The 20,542-nt window shown below is 49.6% G+C and overlaps 1 protein-coding gene across 2 annotated transcripts; it reads right to left on the bottom strand.

Moving 5' to 3' along the window:
* Nucleotides 1-4,739: 4,739 nt before the first annotated feature.
* On the bottom strand, nt 4,740-19,837 carry Rapgefl1 (Rap guanine nucleotide exchange factor like 1). 2 transcript variants are annotated; one of them, XM_008829432.3, is made up of 15 exons: nt 19,303-19,837; nt 16,598-16,676; nt 14,456-14,591; nt 14,152-14,249; nt 11,644-11,756; nt 11,257-11,424; nt 10,376-10,473; nt 10,142-10,264; nt 9,049-9,227; nt 8,875-8,965; nt 8,316-8,366; nt 8,128-8,215; nt 7,859-7,923; nt 7,445-7,499; nt 4,740-7,204 (listed from the first exon to the last, which is right to left on the bottom strand). In XM_008829432.3, exons 1-15 carry the CDS (start codon nt 19,820-19,822, stop codon nt 7,080-7,082), a joined length of 1,989 nt encoding a protein of 662 aa, XP_008827654.1. In that variant the 5' UTR covers nt 19,823-19,837; the 3' UTR covers nt 4,740-7,079. The 2 variants fall into 2 exon arrangements, with proteins under 2 accessions (XP_008827654.1, XP_017652718.2); XM_017797229.2 differs by lacking the exon at nt 16,598-16,676 and having other exon boundaries at nt 14,456-14,598.
* Nucleotides 19,838-20,542: the final 705 nt, after the last annotated feature.

The raw sequence follows: 20,542 nt of genomic DNA, 5'->3' as shown, positions 1-20,542 counted from the left end.
AAGAACAAGCTGAGCTGACCTTTTTCATGCTCCTTGCCCAAGCTGGAAATCATCCCAGAAATTCCCCCTACCTCTGCTTGGCACATAGCCACCACTTTTCTGCTTGGCACATAGCCGCCACTTGTCTTTAAAAGAAACCTGTGAACTGGGCTCTGGACTTCTGTCCTCCGAGTGAGGTGGGAGTCCGTTTTGCAAAACGCCAATAAATCCTCATGCTTGTTGCATCTCCTGATTTGAGGACTGAGTTATTGGGGTGCGACCTCCCGTGAACATTGGGTACCCCAGTCTGGGGGTCCAACATCATCTTGCATCGTGTCCCACTCTTACAGGTCCTATTACAACCAACCTAATTTACTCATGCAACAAATATGTATTGTCTGCTCTGTGCCAGTTACTATCATAGGTACTAGACAGTGAACAGGCAACATTTACAGAGCTGATCCTCATTCTGGTGTGGGAGGTAAACACTAAGCAAATACACAAGTATATGTGATGTCACGATTGAAGAGTACATTAAGGAACACAATGGAGATTTGAGGTGGCTTAGCATGGGGTGGGGTGGGGCCCTGTCGTAGTGGTCAAGTGTGGCTCAGGAAATGGCAAAGGCAAAGGCAAAATCCCTGCACCAACAGCACATGTTACATGTTACAGGAAGAAGAAAATGGTCTGAGTAGCTGGAGTGTGTTCAGGGAGGGAGAGAAGGGATTTATTGATTTATTTTTTTAACTTTTTCCAGTGACCTTTTTTCCCCTAGCACAGTCCTTGCATGTGCTAGGCAAACATTCTACTATTTAGTGACATCCCCATTCCATCCAAGGATTCTGATTTTTTTTTATTGATCACTTTTTTTTTTTGAGACAGTGTCTCCCTGTAGTCCTAGCTGACCTGAAATTTACTATGTAGACCATGCTGGCCTCAAACTCACAGAGATCTGCCTGCCTCTGCCTCCCCAGTGCTGAGATTAAAGGCGTAGGACCCCACACCCAGCTAGGGTTCTGATTTTTAATCTTTTTTTTTTGTCTTTTTGAGACAGGGTCTCCCTGTAGCCCCAGCTGTCCTAGAACTCACTATGTAGACCAGGCTGGCCTTGAACTCACAGAGATCCACCTGCCTCTGCCTCCTGAGTGCTGGGATTAAAGGCGTGTGCCACCACGCCCAGCTGATTTTTAGTCTTTTGATCTAAGTGTTATTGAAGAGGAGACATCTGAATCCTGAGCTGTAAAATATACACATTTTACATAAACAACTCGATGAGTATACATGCACATTTCTGTGATATTCACAATATGAGACATTTCTATTACTCCAGAGGATCCCAGCCTGGCCATGCCTAACCAATTCTCTCCCACCCCACTAAGTACCACTGTTCTTTGGGTCTTTTTGTTTTGTGGTCTTTTTTGAGACAGAGTCTCCTTATAGCCCCAGCTGGCCTGGAACTTGCTATGTAGACCTGGCTGGCCTCAAACTCACAGAGATCCTCTGCCTCTGGAGTGCTGGGATTAAAGGCGTGCGCCACCAGGCCCGGTGAGTACCACTGTTTTTATTTCTCTCTCCAGAGATGACTTGCCTGTTCTTGACCTTCTCATAAATAGAATCATATACTGTGTAGTTCATGACCCTGACTTCCTTAATTCAATATTGAGAGCCATTCATGCAGGTAGTAGTAGTTACTTATTGTCATGGCAGTATTCCATTGAGTGAATATGCCACAACTTATTTGTTGATTCACCTGTTGAAGAACACTGACTTCTTCCCCCAGTTTTTTTCTTTTCTTTTTTGTGCATTGTGTGTGTTTGGTTTTGTTTCGAGACGGGTTCTTGCAGAGTTCAGCCTTGCTTTGAACTTCTGATCCTCCTGCCTCAACATCCTAGAGTATGCTATTATGCTCAGCTTTGTGTGGAGTGTGTGTGTGTGTGTGTGTATGTTATGCAGGTGTGCATGTGCCTGTGCATACAAACACCAGGGGAGAATGTCAGCTGTCCTCCTCCAGTGCTCTCATCTCATTCCCTTGACAAAGAGAGTTCACTGAAGCTGAAGCTCGCTTATGCAGATAGGCTGACTGGCTACCAACCCCTGGGATCTCTGTTCCTCAATGTTGGGAGTTACAAACATGTGTGGCCAGGCCCGGCTTATACTGAAGATTCTAATTCAAAGCCCCGTGCTTGCATGGCCAGTGCTCTTATCCACTGAGCCATCTCCTCAGCCCTTTTTTTTGTTTTGTTTTGTTTTTTTGAGATAGGAATTCATTCTACAGCCTACACTAGCCTAGAAGGCAGTGCATAGCCCAGGCTGACCTCAAATTTGTGGCAATCTTACTGTCTCAGCCTCCTATGTGCTATGATAACAGGTATGAGCCATAGGGCCTAGTTATCCTTTCTTTTTCCTTTCTTTCTTTTTAAAGATTTATTATTTATTATTATTATTATTAGTAGTAGTAGTAGTAGTAGTCTTTTTGAGACAGCGTCTCCTTGTAACCCCAGCTATCCTGGAACTCACTATGTAGACCAGGCTGGCCTTGAACTCACAGAGATCTGCCTGCCTCTGCCGATGCTGGGACTACAGGCATGCACCACCATGTCCAAGATTTATTTATTTTTATGTTATATGTTGGCCTGAATGTATGTATGTGTATCACATGAATGCAAAAAGTGCCCATGGAGGCCAGGAAAGGGCATTGAAACCCCTGGAACTGGAGTTATGGACAGTTGTGAGCCACCATATGGGTGCTGGAAACTGAACACAGGTCTTCTGAAAAACCAAGTGTTGCTCTTAATTGCTGAGCCTTCTCACCAGCCCTGTCCTTTTCTTTAAAAAAAGATTTATTTTTATTTTAATTATGTGTGTGTGTGTGTGTATGTATGTGCACATGAGTTCAAGTGACTGCAGAGACCATTGGATCCTCTGGAGCTAGAGTTGTGAGCCGTTTGATGTGGGTGCTGGAAAATTAACTTGGGTCCCCCGTAAGAGCAGTGTGTGCTCTTAATAGCTGAGCCATTCTCCAGCTGTCTTTTTCTTTCTGTTCTTTTCCTTTCCTTTCTTCTTTTCCAGTATTTGGGATTACATCTATGGCTTCTTGCATGCTGAACAAGTGTTCTACCATCAGCCCCTTACTATGTAGCTGAGGCTAGCCTCAACTTGAAGCAATCCTCCTCCCTCCTCAGCTTCCCAAGTACTGTTCAGTTTCTTTCTTTCCTTTTTTCTTCTTTTTTTTTTTTTTTTGGCTTTTTGACACAGGGTCTCCCCGTAGCTCCAGCTGTCCTGGAACTATGTAGACCAGGCTGGCCTTGAACTCACAGAGATCCACCTGGCTCTGCCTCCCAAGTGCTGGGATTAAAGGTATGAGTCACCATGCCTGGATCTTCCTCTTTTTTTAAACAGGGTCTCACTATGTAGCCCTGACTGGCCTGGAACTCACTAGGTAGACCAGGCTGGCCTCGAATCAGAGAGGTTCACCTGCTCTGTCTCTTGAATTCTGGGATTAAATGTGTGCACCCCATGCCCAGCCTTTTCTGTTTCTTTATCACAAATAAAATTGCTATGATTACCTGAGTGTTTTGGTTCATAGCTGTAATCCTAGAATTTGGGAGTTGGAGGCCAGATCAGTTCAAGGCCAGACTGAGCTACAGACTGAACTTCTGTCTCAGAAAAAAAGCAAAGAATAAACCTTCCATGATTATTGTTATATACACTTTTGGTAAACATAACACTAATTTCTCTTGGGTGTACTCTCAGGAATGGAAATGCTAGGTCATGTATTATGTATTAGTTACGTAACCTACTGGCAGATAGTGCTAGTTTTTCAAAGTGGTAGTACCAGTTTACACTCCCATCAGCAGCATACAAGAGTTCCAATTGCAGGGGCTGGAGAGATGGCTCAGCAGTTAAGAACACTGGTTGTTCTTGCAGAAGACCTGGGTTCACATCCCAGCACCCACATGGCAGCTAACAACTGTCTGTAACTCCAGTTCCAGGGGATCCAACAGCCTCTTCTGTCCTCCAAGGGCACTGCACAACATGGGTGCACTTACCTACACACAGGCAATACATGCAGACACATAAAAATAATAAAAAATATATTTTTTAAAAGTTCCAGTTGCAGCCAGACACAGTAGTGGTACAAGTCTGTAGTCCCAGCACTTGGGAGGCTGAGGTAAGAGGACTAAGAGTTCTAGGCCAACCTGGCCTATATAGTTAAGACCTTGTCTTAGAAAAATAAAAAAAAATTCCACATCCTCATTGGCATTGGTGTCATCAGTCTTTTTCATTTTAGCTACATACAATGAAACAAGTTTTAGAGTGCCCCGGCTGCAATATGGAGTCCTGACTGGTAGCAAGGGATGGGCTGGAGAGATGCTGCCACTAAACAGGTAGGAGGCAAGTCTTGCCATTTAGGGAAGTCTTGAAGGTGGTATGAACTGGGGCAGTCACAGGGGAATGATGGGATCAGTCAGGATGTTCTAGAATTGTAGCTCATGGAATTGGCTAATAAGATGGTGGGAGGATGAGAAAAAGGACACAGGCAGGGTGAGTCTTTGTATGTATGTATGTATGTATGTATGTATGTATGTATGAATGTATTTCAGACAAGATCTGGCTGTGTGGCCCAGGTTGACCTAGAGCTCTCTGTTCTCCTACCGTCTTCTCCCAAGTGCTGGGATTATGGGTGTGCACTACCATACCCTGCCTAAATCGTAGATTTTTATTAGTGTGTGTATATGCAGGAACACACACTTTGTGTGTATATCCGAGGAAAACTTTTTAATGTCAGTTCTTCTCACTTTTACATGGGTTCCAGAGATCGAACTTAGGCTTGTCAGAATTGTGAGACATGTACACACTGAACCATCTCATTGTCCCCCTAAAGCCTAAATTTTTTGAAAGACTGGTAACTGCTGGCTGCATGCATAGCTAGTGCAGCACATAGGCCTAAGAGAGGGTACCAGATCTGCCCCATCACACCTATAACTTAAACTTTATTCTGGGACTGCCCAGCCTCCACCTCATACCTTACAGGGTTAGAAGTGTGATCACCTATCAATGCTTCCTGGAACATGTGAGAACACAACATCTCTTCTGAGTTCCAGTCACCAGACACGGGTCTTGAGAGGTTGGCACCTTTTCCTCTCACCCACATTTTCCAGGTCACTCCAGACTGCCCTGCTGAGCGGCCTTGAGCACTGGGAGGGCATCTCCTGCCCCTTACCACAGCCCTTCCCCAGCTTCAAGGAAACAGAATGGAGAAAAGTAGGAGGCTGATTCATAGACTTTAGTGTATTTTCTCTATCCAGAGGTTTCTATAATGACAACTGAGCCTGTACATAAACACGGTTCACGCTGTTAAAGCTGTGGGGTGGCAGAGTGGGCACTGGGGACTCCTGGGAAGCAGTGGGGCGAGCAGCACAGCCAGAGGCAAGCAGCATTCAAGGGGTGGAGGGAGTGGGGGAGCAGTGTACATGGGGGACTCGGGAGCTGAGAAGGCAGCTGAGGGGATACTGGAGGAGGCCAGGGAGGCTGGGCTGCAGGGGGAGCAGTGAGCAGTAGCAGGGGAAGCAGGCTACAGGAGGGGGGTATGGTCTCTGTTAAGGGCTGGGGCCGTAGCGGGGGCGGGGGGAGTGGCATGGCACATCCTTGAACTTTTTTTGAGGGGGGGGATAGGAACCAGATAGACTACTGTATAAAAGGGACTGTACAACTTAACCTATGATACAATGTTTACATATGATACAGGATTCTTTCCCTCTGAATTTTAAAAAATAAATGTACAATTCCAGAGCTTTGGGTAAAAAATATATACACTACCAGAGCAGGAGCAGTAGCTAATTTTGCTGCTGCCACGGCCACTGCTGCCTCTTCAGAAGAGAAAGAAGTGGGTGCCAGGAAGGAGGGTGAGGCTGAGCCAAGAAACCTCACCCTGTAGCTGCCAGGAGCTCCTGCACCCCTCAGCCCTGGAGCATGTGATGGGAGAGGGAAGGGTGACAGGTAACAAAGGCCATGCCAGAATCCAGTTTCACCTTTACAGTTGCTTATGTCTCTGTCTCCCCAACTTTTGGGAGGAGCTATCTGCCCTAGGTACTGAGATCCACCCTGCCCCAGTTCTATGGGAGGACAAAGGGGAGAGAAGACAGAGAAGAGACTCTGTGATTGGCATCAGACACAGCAAGAAGGATGACAGCTCCTTCCTTAGAGTGAGACACCCCTAAAATCAGGAGTATGGGGAGCAGAGACCCCCTCACTACTGGTACCACTGCATCCTACCCACTGTAAGGCAGAGGGAGGGTCCTATAGGCAGTTTAGGACTGTGTTTCCCTGAGCATCTTTTAGCCTCTCACTGGAGCCCACCCAGGGATCTTGGGTAAGCTTGGGTGGGGAATTCATAGAGATGTATGGGTAACCTTCCTGCCTGTTCCTATTCCCTGCTCGCAGGAGCAGGTTAGCCTCCAGTCTTGGCATGTAGGGCAGCAGGAGGAGCTGAGCAGGGAGTGGTGGGGACACAGCAGACAAGGGTAGCACCAAACAGAAGGATCCCCGAAACACTTGTGACATTCTCCTTCCATTATCAGATGTACTCTTGTTCCCTAAAAGGACATGCATGCACACACACGCACACACGCACACACACACACACACACGCATGGAAATAGTCTAGGGGGTATATATTCAGGGATCTCATCCCTGATCAGGAGAAGCAAAACAGGTGGTGTGGGGAAGGTGGCCTCCAGTCCCTCCCATGCTGTGGCTGGGATCTGGGAGGGGGATGCTTCCTTTCTACTTGGGAAGAAGAGATTGGAAACTCCATCTCTGGAACAAACCTCACCGGGAGGGCACAGAAACTCTCTGCCTCTTTACCAGAGAGGCCAGGAACCAGAGGCCAAGTGGTTTGGGTTTGAAGGAGCGAAGCCAGAGGACTTCAGCAGGATGAACAGGCTTATGAGTCCTGGTGAGTCAACCCAGTTCCTCCTTGTGGGGTGGGAAGTCACTCGGAAAAGATATCCAGTTTGGGTTGGTTGGGGACATGGTGCAAAGTGCTTGAGTGCCAGGTGCCAAGGACCCGGATGAGGGCAGCAGGGGCCACTCTGCTCTCACTGACTGTTGGCCTCCAGCTTGTAGGAGAGCTCGAAGAGAAGGTTCTGGTTGTCAATGACCTGGAACTGGCGCACGTAGGCCTTGGTCTGCAGGTGATGCGGGGAGGCCTCCATGTCCAGGCCTGAGGTGTAGGAAAGGAAAGGTGGTCAGGTGCACAGCCTCCCTTCACTCCCTACATGTGCACCAGGCAGGGCAGAGAAGGGCAAAGCAGTGTGAATGGGGACAGGTATTGGCAAGAGGCCCAAAGAAAGAACAGGGCACTGACCAGTGTAAGGAAATACACATTTCAGCGGGGAGTTCTCCCCGACCCCTCCCCTTCCGCAGCTCTACTTGGGAAGCTTACTGAGCCCTGGGTACTCACAGAGGGGCCGGCTCCGGTATTTGCGGATTGTCCTTACTTTCTCAGCCACTGAATGCTAGGAGATGATTAAGGAATTAGCCCCTGTAAGGGTATAGACTGATGCTTCCCACTTCCACTTAACAACTAAATTGTTTTTACTATCCCCAGTCCCCAGTAATGGGAGCCTCTGAAGGGCCAAAGGAAGGATTACAGCAAGATATCAAAAGAGGGGGAGATAGAGTTGCCCCCAAGCTGCCTGTCAGCTTTGCCACCTGTGGGTGGGTTGCCACAGTGATGCCACCAGGAAGACAGCCTGGAGTCTGTTAGGCAAGCTGGGCACCATAGAGGAAGGCTTCTATTTTAGGGAGGTGACAGGAGAGAGGGGGAGGACGCAGCCCCTTACTCACAGAACAAGGGTTTGGCAGTGCCACTTACCAGCTTCTCAATGTTCACCAAACCATCGACAAGGGTCTTACTTCCCTCATGGAGGAAGGTCAAGTCTACGGACAGGAAGAGAGCTAAATGTGAGGACAGGGTAGGAGTAGGTCTAAAGGACCATTGCATGGGAACCTGTCCTTTCTCCCAGGACCCACTTGATCTGGGGGCACTTCTCTGCAAGAGAAGCTGAGTTGAGAGAGGACTGAGATCAGGGACATGGAAGAAAGCAGTGTGGACAGGAGAGTCACAACATGGGAGCAACTCACCTTTGAGGATCAGTGGCACGAAGGGAATCACAGGGGGCTTCATTTTGGAGATCACTTCTCGGTAGCTTTTGTGGTTCCTGCAGGGGTCCTAGCATCCCACAGAAAAGGGTTCAGAGACAGATGGGCCCCAGTGTACCCTAAAGGTGTTTTCCTCTCTCTAAGGGCTGAGGAAAGCCAAACCCACTTACTGTCAAGTTCTCGAATTTGCGGAATAAGTTCTTGAATTTCCCTGGCAGCTTCTGCAGAGTTGGAAGGGAAAAAATGTGAGACTGGAGCTCCTTGAATTTCATGGGTGCTCCTGACTAATCTTCCTTAGAAGGTTAAGGGGCTTACATCTCTGGGAAGATAACATGTGGAGAAGTAGAATCAGGCCTAGGGGTAAACCAGAGAGCTTGAAACAGGCCAAAGGATGAATTATTCTGGAGAAAATGAGACCTCTGCTTCTGCAGGTGCCATATACAAAAGTGCCCCTTGCTGAGTGCTAGCTGAAACCCAGCTGCCTCCTCTAGCCTGGCTACTCAGGCAGGGATTCTTGCTTTTTACTAATTTGTACAGAAATGAGGCAAGTTCTATATCCTGGGTAGCAGAGGCAGAAGAGGGCACCAGCTTCTAACTAGCACAAAGATTCCTCAGAGAGTAGCAGCAGCACCTGGGGATGGCACTGAGAAGAGCCCAAGGTGCCAAGATCTGGAGGCAAGATTGACTGGCTTGGCACTGTGGGAGAAGGGAGGGAGGGGATCTCCTCACCTCCCAGGTGAGCCGAAGGCGACTGACAGCCGCATTGTCCAGCCCCATGACAACAGCATAGAAGGACAGAAGGTCCTGGTTCTGCTTGCAGCTGTGGAGGAAGGGAGATGAGGTGAGGGGTGGCAGGCAGCTGCTCAGCCACCTGGTCTCTGCATCCTTCCCTGTAGCACTCACATGGCTGCGATCTTGATAAACTTCTTGAGCAGCTGTGCACGCTTGCCCGTTGCCTCACAGAGCAGCACCTCAGTGGCCACCCAGTGAGTGACCTCGCTGCAACGCTGCAGCAGCAGCTCCAGGTTGGCTGTCTCGCGGCGACCACGCTCTCCATGGAACACATAGTCTACGAACTCCAGCTATACCCACAGTGATGGAGGGGCGGCCAGGGTATGTGAGTGGGCAGATGGCAGCACAGGGTGCAGGAAGGAAAGACAGGAGTGAGGGGGTGGAGGGTGGGTGGGAAATAGAAAATCAGGGACAGGACAGGATGCAAAAGAGACAACCAATGTTATTCCTCCACCTGGGGAGCGGTTAGGTACCAGGCACTTGCTAAAGTCTGATTTATCCTCCAGCTGGAAGACACTGTTGTCCTTGACTTCTATTTTTTTTTTTTTTATTTCTATGTTTGGGTGTGTGTGCAAGTACGTACATATGTGAAATTGGAGTTACAGACTATTGTGTGTGACCAGACATGGATGCTGGGAATCGAATTCTGGTCCTCCGGAAGAGCAGCAAGAGCTCTTAACCTCTAAGCCGTCTCTCCAACCCTTATATTTCTTTAATAGTGAATTGTTTGTTTTTAGACAGGGTCTCATGTATCCCAGGTTGGCCTCCAACTCATTATGTAGCTAAGGACGATCTGGGATGCCTTCTGCTTCCACCTCCTAAGTGCTAGGATTACAGGCATGGACCACCATGTCTGGTTTATCCAGTGATGGGGATCAAACCCATGACTGTGTGTGTGCTATGCAAGCAGTCTACAAATGAGCAAATCCCCAGCTCAGTAGTGGACATTTTAAAATACAAATCTTGCTCTGTAGAAGCAGCATGTGGGTTCTGAACCTCTCTGCTGTGGAGGCTCTGCCAGTTTCCAGATGGGTGGACAAAGGCTTACAGGGTTATGGGTATGCATTGTCTAAAGGCATGCTGGAAGTGAGCCTCCTAACAGGAATTTCTACTGCAAATGCTGACTCCCAGTGGCACACCCGCCCTCCTCCACTTCCCCCCCCCGCTGCCCCGTACCCTTGCCAAGCATCAGTTGCAGTCCCACCTCATGCACACATCGGAACAGCTCCCAGTGGAAGGCAGTAAGATGGTTAGCAACATCCTCGGGCTCCACTCGGTGGATCTCTGTGTCTCCAGGGGAGACCTGGATCTCATCAGGGAGGGGTACCTGGTGGCAAGTAGGGTCAGAGGGGCTGGACTCTTTGTGTTGAGGTGAGAGACTGCTCCCAACCCCCCTTCAGTTCTTATTACCAGTCAAGGCTTGTGAAAGAATTCTTACCAAGGACTCATAGCTGTCCTGGGTACAGGCAAACAGGTGGCTGTTGATGCCCAGAGTGGTGAAAACACAGTCCTCTGTTGGCTGGAGGAGGACCTTCTCTGAAGAAGAATAGGCAGCTCAGCCTCAGCCACCTGCACCCTCATATCCCCAGGCTACCATCACCCTTCCCCTCTAGAGACTCCTAACCCTACACTGACACATTCTAGATGAGTGGGACTCTCATCACCAGCTTATACCAGATTTATCTGAAATTTGTCAAATGATTTCTTTTGCATTTATAGATACAACATTCTTTTGTAGCTCATCTCTCATGCCTTCATCCCTGTGACATTGGACAGACTGGAATTTTTTTTTCCTTTGTGGAAAATAAAGTTAAGATGAGCATGCTGAAGCATGCCTGAAATGCTAGTACTCCAGAGGCTGAGGCAGGAAAGACAATTCTAGACCATCTGGGGCTTCACAGCAATATCCCGTCTTACACACATACATATGCACACCAGCTAGGCTACGTTGCTGACTCCCTGCCTCCCCACAGGACTGGTGACCATCCTATGTCTTCAGCTTGGAAAAAAAATGGAGCATCTGAATGGAGATGCTGAAGGCAGGGGGTAAAGGACCAGAACACAATCTCCAGGTGGGTGTTAGGCAGTATCCAGGTCAGAACCTAAGGATCCTGAACTGGTGTTTCTCAAATTTAAATGTGCATATGCATCTCCTCGGGGGCGGGGGGGGGGTCTTGTCAAATTCAGATTCTAATCCCGCCGGTTGGGGATAGGGACACTCTCCCAGGCAATGCACGCAGGGCAGGTCTCAGGAAAACGCTTTGAGTATCAAGGGCCTAGAATTTAGTCTTTACCCATGCCTAGAGCGTTGACCCTCACCTCCAGAGGAGGCTACAGCTACCAGGATGAGGGAATCCTCACGCTCTGCAGGCTCCTCGGAATACTGCAGCTTCTCTGTCACAGAGCCCAGAATGTCCTGCACTGATGCAGAGAGGCGGCTGCGTATGGTCACGTAAGAGTGGTCAGGCATGTAGACTCGGCAGAAGACTGCACAAAGACAGGAAAGTGACTTTTCAAGAGAGGAACAGAATGGCAGGCCCAGCACAGGCACCGCCAGGCTACCTCTGTGACCCCACCCCAGGGACTCGTCTCTGAAGACTATGAAAGGGGATGGGAGACCCCACTAAGGGTGCCAAAGACCTGAGACCCCCACACAACCCCATGAGCCACTCCGAAAGTTCTGCCCTTCCTAATGTCCACACTTACTTTCATCTGAGCCCCGGAATGCCACTCGGGTCTGCAGACAGGAGTCTATTCGGCGGAAGTGGCGGAAGAGTGGCTTTACCTGCTTGCTAGGAGGCTGGCTCTCCTCTGGAATCCTAGAATGAACACAGTGAACATCAGCCAGGCATATGGAGCACAAGGCAAGAACGTTAAGCAAGTACTGGAATTGGGTCAAGGATGCACCAGCTCCAGTTTCAGGTGTGTTAAGGATGTCAGAAGAGATGACAATGACTAGCAAGGGACAACTGTCAAATGACCCAAATCAATTGCCACCTCTTTCATAGCCCACCCGGCTATGAGGAAAGGTCACTTTTTATCTCAAATGCTATAAAACAATGGAACGATATTGTTTATGATGGTGTCATGCCTTCTACCAGATTGAGAATTTTTGAGGAACAGGATTAGTTTCTACTGAATGTTTTTCATCCTCAGAGCCTAGCACACTGCTTGGCACATGGTAGGCAGTAGGCTATCAGATATTTGCTCGATTTTGCCAACAAGGACTTGACAGTCTGGGAGGGAGACAGACATGCATGCAGCTACTTCTGACACCAGCCAGAAGGTGTTGGTGAGATAACAAAGGTACAAGAGAGTGATGGGGTGTGAGGAAGGAAGGAAAAACTACTCCTAAAAGGAGATCTGAGATATTTTCTTGGAACAGATGGCATTTGACCTAGGCTTTGAAGGATAACAGGAAGAGAAAGGGGTGGGAGGAGGGCATTTTGGGTAGTTGATGTCACTAATAGCAGGAAAGCGCAAGAGAGAGTAATGGGCTGGACAGGAGAAGGGGGATGTAAGAGATGAGAGCAGAAAGACCAGCAGAAGGTAGGATGCAAAGGGTGCCAAATGCCGTTCTGGTATTTAACCTGAAGACACTGGGGAGCATGGACGCCTTGGGAACAGAAGTATGAAGGCATCATTTACACAAATGTGAAAGATCTCTTTGGTATCACTACAGAGCAGGGAGAAAGATCAGACACTGACGTCCTGCAAGAGGCTGTGGCAGCAATGTAGGTGAGGGATAATGAGTCCCACATAAGACTCACAGCAGCAGGGATGGAGAGGAGAAAACAAAGAGATGTAGCAGTGTCCTGGAACTAGCTCAAACGCTCAGGAGTCCAATTTGAGGGATTCTGCTCTCTGTGTGTTTGTTTGTGTATTTATTTATTTTAAATTTTGGTGGTTCTGGGGATTGAACTCAGAGCCTTATGCATGCTAGTCAAATATTTCACCACTCAACTACATCCCAAGTCCTTATTATTTTTTTTTTTATTTTGAGACAGTGTCTCACTAAGTTGACCAGGCTGGCCTTGAACTGACAAGCCTCCTGTTTCAGTAGCTGGGATTACAGGGGCATGCCACCCATGCCTAGCTGTCAAGGGAGTTTTAAGCACAGCCATTAAATGTATATGTATGTTATGTGCACACATATACATATGTACTTTATAAATTTGTCAGATAAATGATTATCAAAAAGAGTTTCAAGCCAGGCATCATGACACACACCTATAACCCACCACTTGGGAGGCAAAGGCAGGAGGATCATTACAAGTTCTAGACCAGCAAGGGCAACATAGCAAGACCCTGTCTCGAAAGAAAGAAAGAAAGAAAGAAAGAAAGAAAGAAAGAAACGTGGTTTTCTGGATTTTTTTCCTCACAGCTTTCCATTATCAATGCCTTTCAGCGTATTTTTGTGTATGTTATCACAGTGCAGTAGAAGCACTGTAAAGCAGCCACTGCAAATCTCTTTACAACTCTCCATTTAGTGACATCAGGCTGATAGCCTGAAATCAACCATGGTAAGAGAATTTACACCATAGCCGAGAGTGGTGGTACACATCTTTAGTCCAAGCACTCTGGAGGCAGAGGCAGGCAAATCTCTGTGAGTTCAAGTCCAGCCTGGTCTATATGGCAAGTTCCTGGCCAGCTGGGGCTACAGGGAGACTCTGTCTCTGTTATACCATGGGTATCAGCCAAGGCTATGAATCAGGTCACTTTCTCATAAATCACAGATTGCTAAATATTTGCCAGAACACCACCAGATTGATAAACAAGTGGATGAGAAAATGGAAAAAACAAAAACAAAAAGACTAGAGCTGGAGCTGGGTATGGTAGCACCGGCCCATAATTTAAACGCTTGGGAATCTCTGAGACAAGGAGGATCACTGCTAGAAGCCAGCCTGGGTCATACAGTAAGTTGGATAAGACACTGTCAAAAGAAAGAAAAGAAAGAAAGAAAGGAAGGAAGGAAGAAGAAAGAGAGAGAGAAAGAGAGAGAGAAAGAAAGAAAAAGAAAGAAAAGAAAGAGAGAGACAGGGAGACAGGGAGGGAGGGAAGGAGGGAGGGAGAGAGAGAGAGAATTGGAGACATGTTCTCTGTTACTCCCTATTAAGGGAAAGGGGCTGAAATAAAACCATATTAAAGCCACAAGAAAGACCAGAGTCAGGCCCTGACTCAGGGCACCTCTTTCCCCAACACCTTCTTCCTCACTTTAGCTCCACTGTCTCCACCAGCTGGTGCAGCCTTAGCGTGTCCTCTCGGAGGTCTTGGTAAAGGGACTCATCCTTCATAATTAGTAGATATAATTCCTAGGGAGAGGACAGAAACAGTAAGGACAGGCATCTCATCTCAAGAACCACTCACTACAAGGGCTGAGGTAGGGTCTCCACACCTTGAGCACTGAAGAATTATACAGGCTAAAGCCCACTGGCATCTTTTGCTTCCAAGTACCCAGCTTGAGGAGTGTGGATCCACCAAAGGGGCCCATTTCACAGCTAACAGCCAGCTGACCCACCTTGATAATGTGGCCAGCCCCTTCTTCCTCTTGTAGTAGACCTTGGTAGGTATCCAAGAAGTGGAGGAGCATAGCTAGACAGGCTTGCTTCCGGCCCAGGCCCTCTGGACCCTCCAGGTTTCTTGACTGAACAAAGCTGACCCCTAAGTTAAGAAAAAGTTCTGGATAGCCAAGGAAATTGGGAAAGGAGGCAATGGGAGGATAAGTAGCCCGAAATATTCTGGACCGAGTGCCAGAGAGAAAGGAGGTTTTCAGGGTCTTGGAACCAAGATTCTCATCCATGTCAGTCAGGGTTTTTGCTCAGAGTAAATAGGAGGGCTTCAACTTGACCACTTGTAGCTCTTGCCTGTGAGAGTTTGGGCTGGTGAGATGGCTCAGTGGTTAAGAACACTGGCTGCACTTGCAAAGGACCTATGTCAGATGGTGGCTAATGACTGTCTGTAACCTCAGTTCTAAGGGATCCAATGCTGTCTTCTGGCTTCTGTGGGCATTGCATGACACAGGTGCACTTCCACACATGCAGGTTAATCACTCATATACATAACATAAAAATAAATAAAACAGCCGGGTGTGGTGGTACACACCTTTAATCCCAGCACTCAGGAGGCAGAGGCAGGCGGATCTCTGTGAGTTCGGAGGCCAGCTTGGTCTCCATTAGTGAATCCAGGCCAGCTGTGGCTACAGGGAAAACTTGTCTCAAAAAGACCAAAATAAATAAGTAAATAAAAATAAATAAATAATTTAAGAAAAAAGAAGATTAGGAGCTAGAGAGATGGCTCAGCACTTAAGAGCAGTGACTGCTTTTCCAGAGGATTCCATGGGCATTGCATGACATGGGTGTACTCACATACATGCAGGCAATACACTCATACACATAAAATAAAAATAATAAATAAAATATTTTTTAAAAAAAGAAATAAAAAAGAAAAAAGAAGACTACCAAGACCCAGTCAATCTCTGGTCAGCCAGGGCTTGGTGCTCACAAACTTGACTTTACCTCACTGTGATACCTGATGTTTCTAAGAGTCTATGACATTCTACTTAGTGACTTGACATTTACGATTAGGTTCTAAAATCACTCAATGAAGCTAGGCGTGGTGGTACATTCCTATAATCCCAGCATTCAGGAGGCAGAGGTAGGAGGACTGCTACAAATTAAGGCTAGCCTGGTCTACATAATAAGTTCCAGGCTAGCCAGGGTTACCCAGCAGGACCTGTCTCTTAAAACGCAAATCAGGGGCTAGAGAGATGGCTCAACAGTTAAGAGCACTGACTGCTCTTCCAGAGGACCAGGATTTGGTTCTGAGCACCCACATGGCAGCTAACAACTGTCCTTAACTCCAGTTCCAAGGGACCTGATGCTCTCTTTTGGACCCTGTGGGCATTGCATGACACAGGTACACTTACAAACATACAGGCAAAACACTCATATGCATAAAATAAAAATTAAAAAAAATTTTAAAAAAGCAAATCTGGCCGGACATGGTGGTACATGCCTTTAGTCTCAGCACTCAGGAGGTAGAGGCAGATGGAGCTTTGTAAGACTGAGGTCAGCCTGGTCTACATAGTGAGTTCCAGGCCAATTGGGGCTACAGGGAGACCCTGTCTCAAAAAAAAAAAAAAAAAAAAAAAAAAAGGCAAAGCAAATAGACTCACAAATAGACTCAATGAGAGAGGCTCTATGCTGCCAAGAGACCAAATAAACAGGCCACAGTTGCTCATCTCTAGCAGACCCTACTGAAGCACAGCTATGACCTAATGCTGAAATCAGACCCTATAATAGCTCACATGGCAAGCAAGTGTTTAGAGCAAGGATCATCAGTGGGGAGAGAAGCACCCTTAATAAAACAGTAACACCTTACACTTGTGTACTTTGCCGCCTCCAGAGCACTCCCTCATCTGGAACTGTGTTGACCTTCACAGCAGCCCATAACAGAGCAGCTGCTGTTTACCTCTATTTCACAGAAGAGGAAACTGAGGCCCCAGGAGGTGAAGTGATCTATCTGCCTAAGATCACCCAACCAGTGAGACAAAAAGTTGGGTGTGTTTTCTAGGGGAGCCTTCTGGCTGGGATGTTGCTTTTGAGGTGGGAGGTGTGGTACCCTCATAGTATGCCCTTTTATAAGCTCTATAAAAGGATATTACTGATGTAGCTCTTGTAGAAATTTCTCTGTCGGCAGGAAGAGGGAGTGGGTGAGGACAATGTCATCAAGTAGAATATCTGTAGAGATCAATGGGTGTCACAGATGTCATGGGACATTTCCAGATCCTGATTGGAAACCCTGCACCCTCCTTTCTTGCCTCTTTCGCCAGACTGGAGCCCTGGCCACCTGCCCCGTCATGCTCTGCACACACGCACACACATGTGTGAAGGTTCTGGGCAGCCGCTGCGGGGGTGGGGCTGGCAGCTGCCAAGGCAGCTGGAGGAAGGGGGGCGGGGTGCCTCTGATGGCCATGTACACTTCTCTTCAGTGTGTGTGGGAAGTTGGTCAGATAACACACCGTGTCTGAGGTCTGCTTGGGAAAAAAAGTAGCCCACAGAAGGGACTCTAAATAGAGAATTGGCAAACACAGGAGTTAGGTCAGAGGGATGTAGATGTGTGGGCATGTGTATCCCTCCTCCCTTCACCACTCCCTACCTCACAGCTTTGAGTTTCCACAGGGCAGGTGGGAACCAGCCCCATTAAAAGGGAGAGGGGAGAGACTGCCTCTTTGATCTGTCTTTAAATAGAAATCCTGTCCTCTGGGAGCCCAGAGGTGGAAGGGTTAATGATGTGGGGAGTGGGGGCATGGGTTCGTCTCACCACTCTTTTCCCTCCACACCCTTGTCTGGGCCTGGCTCAGCCAGTCAGCCAGGTACAAGGTCGCCCTGACTTGCAGCCAGCCCCTGGGGTGGGGCAGGGCTGCCTGGCACACAGAGATGGGCAGGGCACAGGGAGGGAGCCTGGTGTCCTCACTAGGACAGGTTAGGGCCAGGTCCCTGGGCACTGCTTCAGGACAAAACCAAGGTCTGACAGCCCTTGGCTCCATCATGCCCTGCCGCCAATTCTAGCCATGAAGGTGGAGGTGGAGAACCAATCCAGGATTATCCGCTTGGACTCTTTCATTTCACAAATGAGAAACTGAGGCTGAGCTAGGAGGCACTTGCATGGAGCTGGAAGTAGAACCTGGACTCCTGAGTCATTGTTCTTTTCTCAACATGTAAGAGGCAAACAGAGTTTCAGGGTAAAATCTAGTGGTCAAGAGGGTCTGTCTAAACCTCTGAGGGACTCTGACTAGGGGTGGAGAATCTTCCATAAGCTATGTCCTCCCACACATCCTGGGAGGGGACCAAAATGGCTTGGCAATATCAGAGTAGCAGGTTAAGCTGGGATGATTTCCCAAACCAGTTACTCTGGGGATCTAGCCTGCCAAGCCAGATAATATCGGTGACAATTTGGGAGTCAACCCCAGGGAAACTGAACAGTCTCTAGCATAAAACCCCTGTAGAAGACGAGAGACATTTTCTCCCTTTCCTTCTGTCCAGCCACCTTGCTGTGCTCTTGAAAGTAAGTTAGAAGAGCCCTCCAGCTCCAGGATCGGGGACCATGAATAGGGAGGCCTGACATCCTTCCCAGTATCTTTATTTCACAAGAAAGAGACTAATGAAACCAGAGTGAAAGAAGAGAAACATGGGACAGAGTGGGGGAGATGCTGATATGGGGGCTACGGTTTGGGTTTGGCATCTGTTTTTTCCAAAACAGGCGCTCGTCCAATGCACAGCCTCCCTAGGGAATGTGTCATAGAGACACAGGGTGTGTGGTGTAGGCGGGAAGTTATGGTTAAGAGAGCTGTGTGTGTCTGATATTTTTCTAATTAAATCCAAAAGGTGTCAGCTCCCCAGGGCAACTACAGCCTGAGCCAAAAGAGAGGACCTAGACCTTGAAAAAAAAAATCTAGGTGGTGGGTAGCACCCCACTCCTAAAGCTGTAATACCTTTAGAGGACAAAGAGCAATGTGTACCTCCACCCCCATCTTTAGGGTCTCAACTTGGGGTTCTCAAACCTTTGACCCTTGTGGGTTTACTGTAGTGCCTAGAGCTAGACCTAAAGACCCCTGTATCTTCTACCTCAGCTCTAATCAGTAATTTGAAGCCTCATTTCTTCAAAACCCCTCAATAGGGTGCTGCTGGGGAGGAGTAAAATGGCATCATCATTTGGGGAATAAGTCTCTCAGGGTGTGGTTATTATTTTTTAAAGAGGCCTTGAGCTGAGGCATGCCACTGGAAGGGTGGGAGCTGGAGAGGCCCAGACCCTTCCAATGCTGCAGGTCCCTTGTACTGCCTGAAAGCCTCTTCTCTCACTGAGACCTTCAAATCTACCCCCAGGGAGGATGCTTTTCTCCCCCACAGGCAGCTTGGGACCTGTGCCTATCCACACTGCCCAACCAAGTGGGCCAGCCTGTGCTCTGGAGTCTACACAGCCAGCGACCCCTGTCAGAGCTTTCAGGCCTTAAGCACAGTCTGCAGAGTGGCACAACCTTGGCTAAATGGCTTCCATCTTGGTGTGTAAGGCCCTAATTTGGGGGCACAGGGGGAGGTAGACAATATCATGGACCCATGAGAGACTGGTTTGATGTCCAGGGGAGAGGAAGAATGGCTGAAGGAGAGAAAGAGGCTCAGCTTCTTCCGGGAGGGTAAGGCTGCTGTGCGGAGGAAGGTGGGCACTGGCCAGATCCCTTCTCTTACATCACTTCGGGAGTCCCCTACATCCATGCTCCCGCACTTTGCCTCCCCCACTCTCCAAGGGCAAGAAGAGGAACCAGGGACACCTCTTGCTCTGGGATGGATGAGCAGGACGATTCCTTACCTGAGGCGCTGCTGTCCCTGGTAGTCCCTCCAGCCAGGCGCTCCAGAACCCGGTTCAGAAGATGCTCCGGCCGCTCCGGGGCGCCCAGGGGGGCCCAGGGCGGTGAAGTCAGGGGCTCGCCGGGAGAGAGCTCATCCGAAGAGTACGAGGAAGGGGAGCGCAGAGGTCCCCCGCACCCGAGCGGCCCGGGCCCGGGCACCTCCTCCAGCTGCAGCCAACAGGGCCCCCCGCTGCTCGGGTCTTCTGAGACCCCCACCGGCTCTCCCCCTTCCTCCTCGGGGGGCGGCTCCAGGCCTGGCTCGGCGGGGGGCTCCCGGAGGAAAGCGGGGAGCAGCAGGCGAGACACGCTCTGTCGCCGCTGCAGCGGCCGCAGTCCCCCGGCCGGACCTCCGCCCCCGCCGGGGCCCCCACCCCCTCCAGGCGCGCCGCAGCCCCCCGGACCTCCGCCGGGACCTCCCGCCACCGTTCGCCCCGCCAGCTGCGACGTCTGCTTTTTCAAAAATTTCTCCAGTGGCTTCATGCCCCCCCCGCCCCTCTCCTAGGGGCCGCCGGGGGACCCAGGTGTCCCGGGCGCGGGCGGGGGGGGCGGGGACACGATGCTCAGAGCCGGAGGAGCAGAGCGGAGGGCCGTGCCAGGCGCGGGACCGGGAGCCCGAGGTGGCCGAGCCTCGCTGGCCACAGTCCAGAGGCCGGTGGCCCGGGGAGGTGCCGGCGGGAAGGAGTACCTGCTCTCAGCGGGCCCCCATGCTGGCTGCAGCCGGAGGGTGGACAGGCTGCGGTGCCCGGCTCAGCGCTCCGGGGCCGGGCAGAGGCGGCAGAGGCAGCGGGCGGAGCGCAGGGCTGCGAGGACGCGGCGGCGGCGGCTGCGCTCCTGGCCCGGGGGAAGGTGGCAGAACTGAGACCGCGCCCCCTCCTCCAGTCCCCGCCCCTACCCTTCTCAGGCCCGCCCACACCCGGCCGCGCGAGGCTTGAACTTGGGCGCTGGTGCTGACCGCCAGGAGATCCCGGGTTGGGCCTCTGAGCAGACGCAGAAATTAAGGGCAAAGGTTAGGAGAATAAGGTACCAAAGGGAAAGGACTCCCAGCTCCGGATTACCGGGTCTCTTTAGAATCAGAGCTGGGGCAGATCTTTGGCCTACACCTTGACACACCTACCTGTGCACAGGTGAGGCTTACAAAGACTGCTGAACTCTTAGCATCTTTCCCTGTTACCTTCCACCCTTCAGAAGGGCTGGGGATGT

Source organism: Nannospalax galili, unplaced genomic scaffold (assembly GCF_000622305.1).
Source record: "Nannospalax galili isolate Female #2095 unplaced genomic scaffold, S.galili_v1.0 scaffold1274, whole genome shotgun sequence".
Taxonomy (NCBI): Eukaryota; Metazoa; Chordata; class Mammalia; order Rodentia; family Spalacidae; genus Nannospalax; species Nannospalax galili.
Note: the sequence above shows the minus strand (reverse complement) of the source record. Positions and strands in the feature narration are given on the sequence as shown.

Bases quoted from the DNA above. Each gene is read 5' to 3' on its own strand.
- Rapgefl1 (XM_008829432.3), bottom strand. From the start codon at position 19,822: ATGAAGCCACTGGAGAAATTTTTGAAAAAGCAGACGTCGCAGCTGGCG. The intron at 11,757-14,151 runs GTGAGGAAGAAG...TGTTCATTCTAG, and splicing joins GTGGAGACAGTGGAGCTAAA to GATTCCAGAGGAGAGCCAGC. The intron at 7,924-8,127 runs GTGAGTTGCTCC...TCCTGTCCGTAG, and splicing joins CGTGCCACTGATCCTCAAAG to ACTTGACCTTCCTCCATGAG.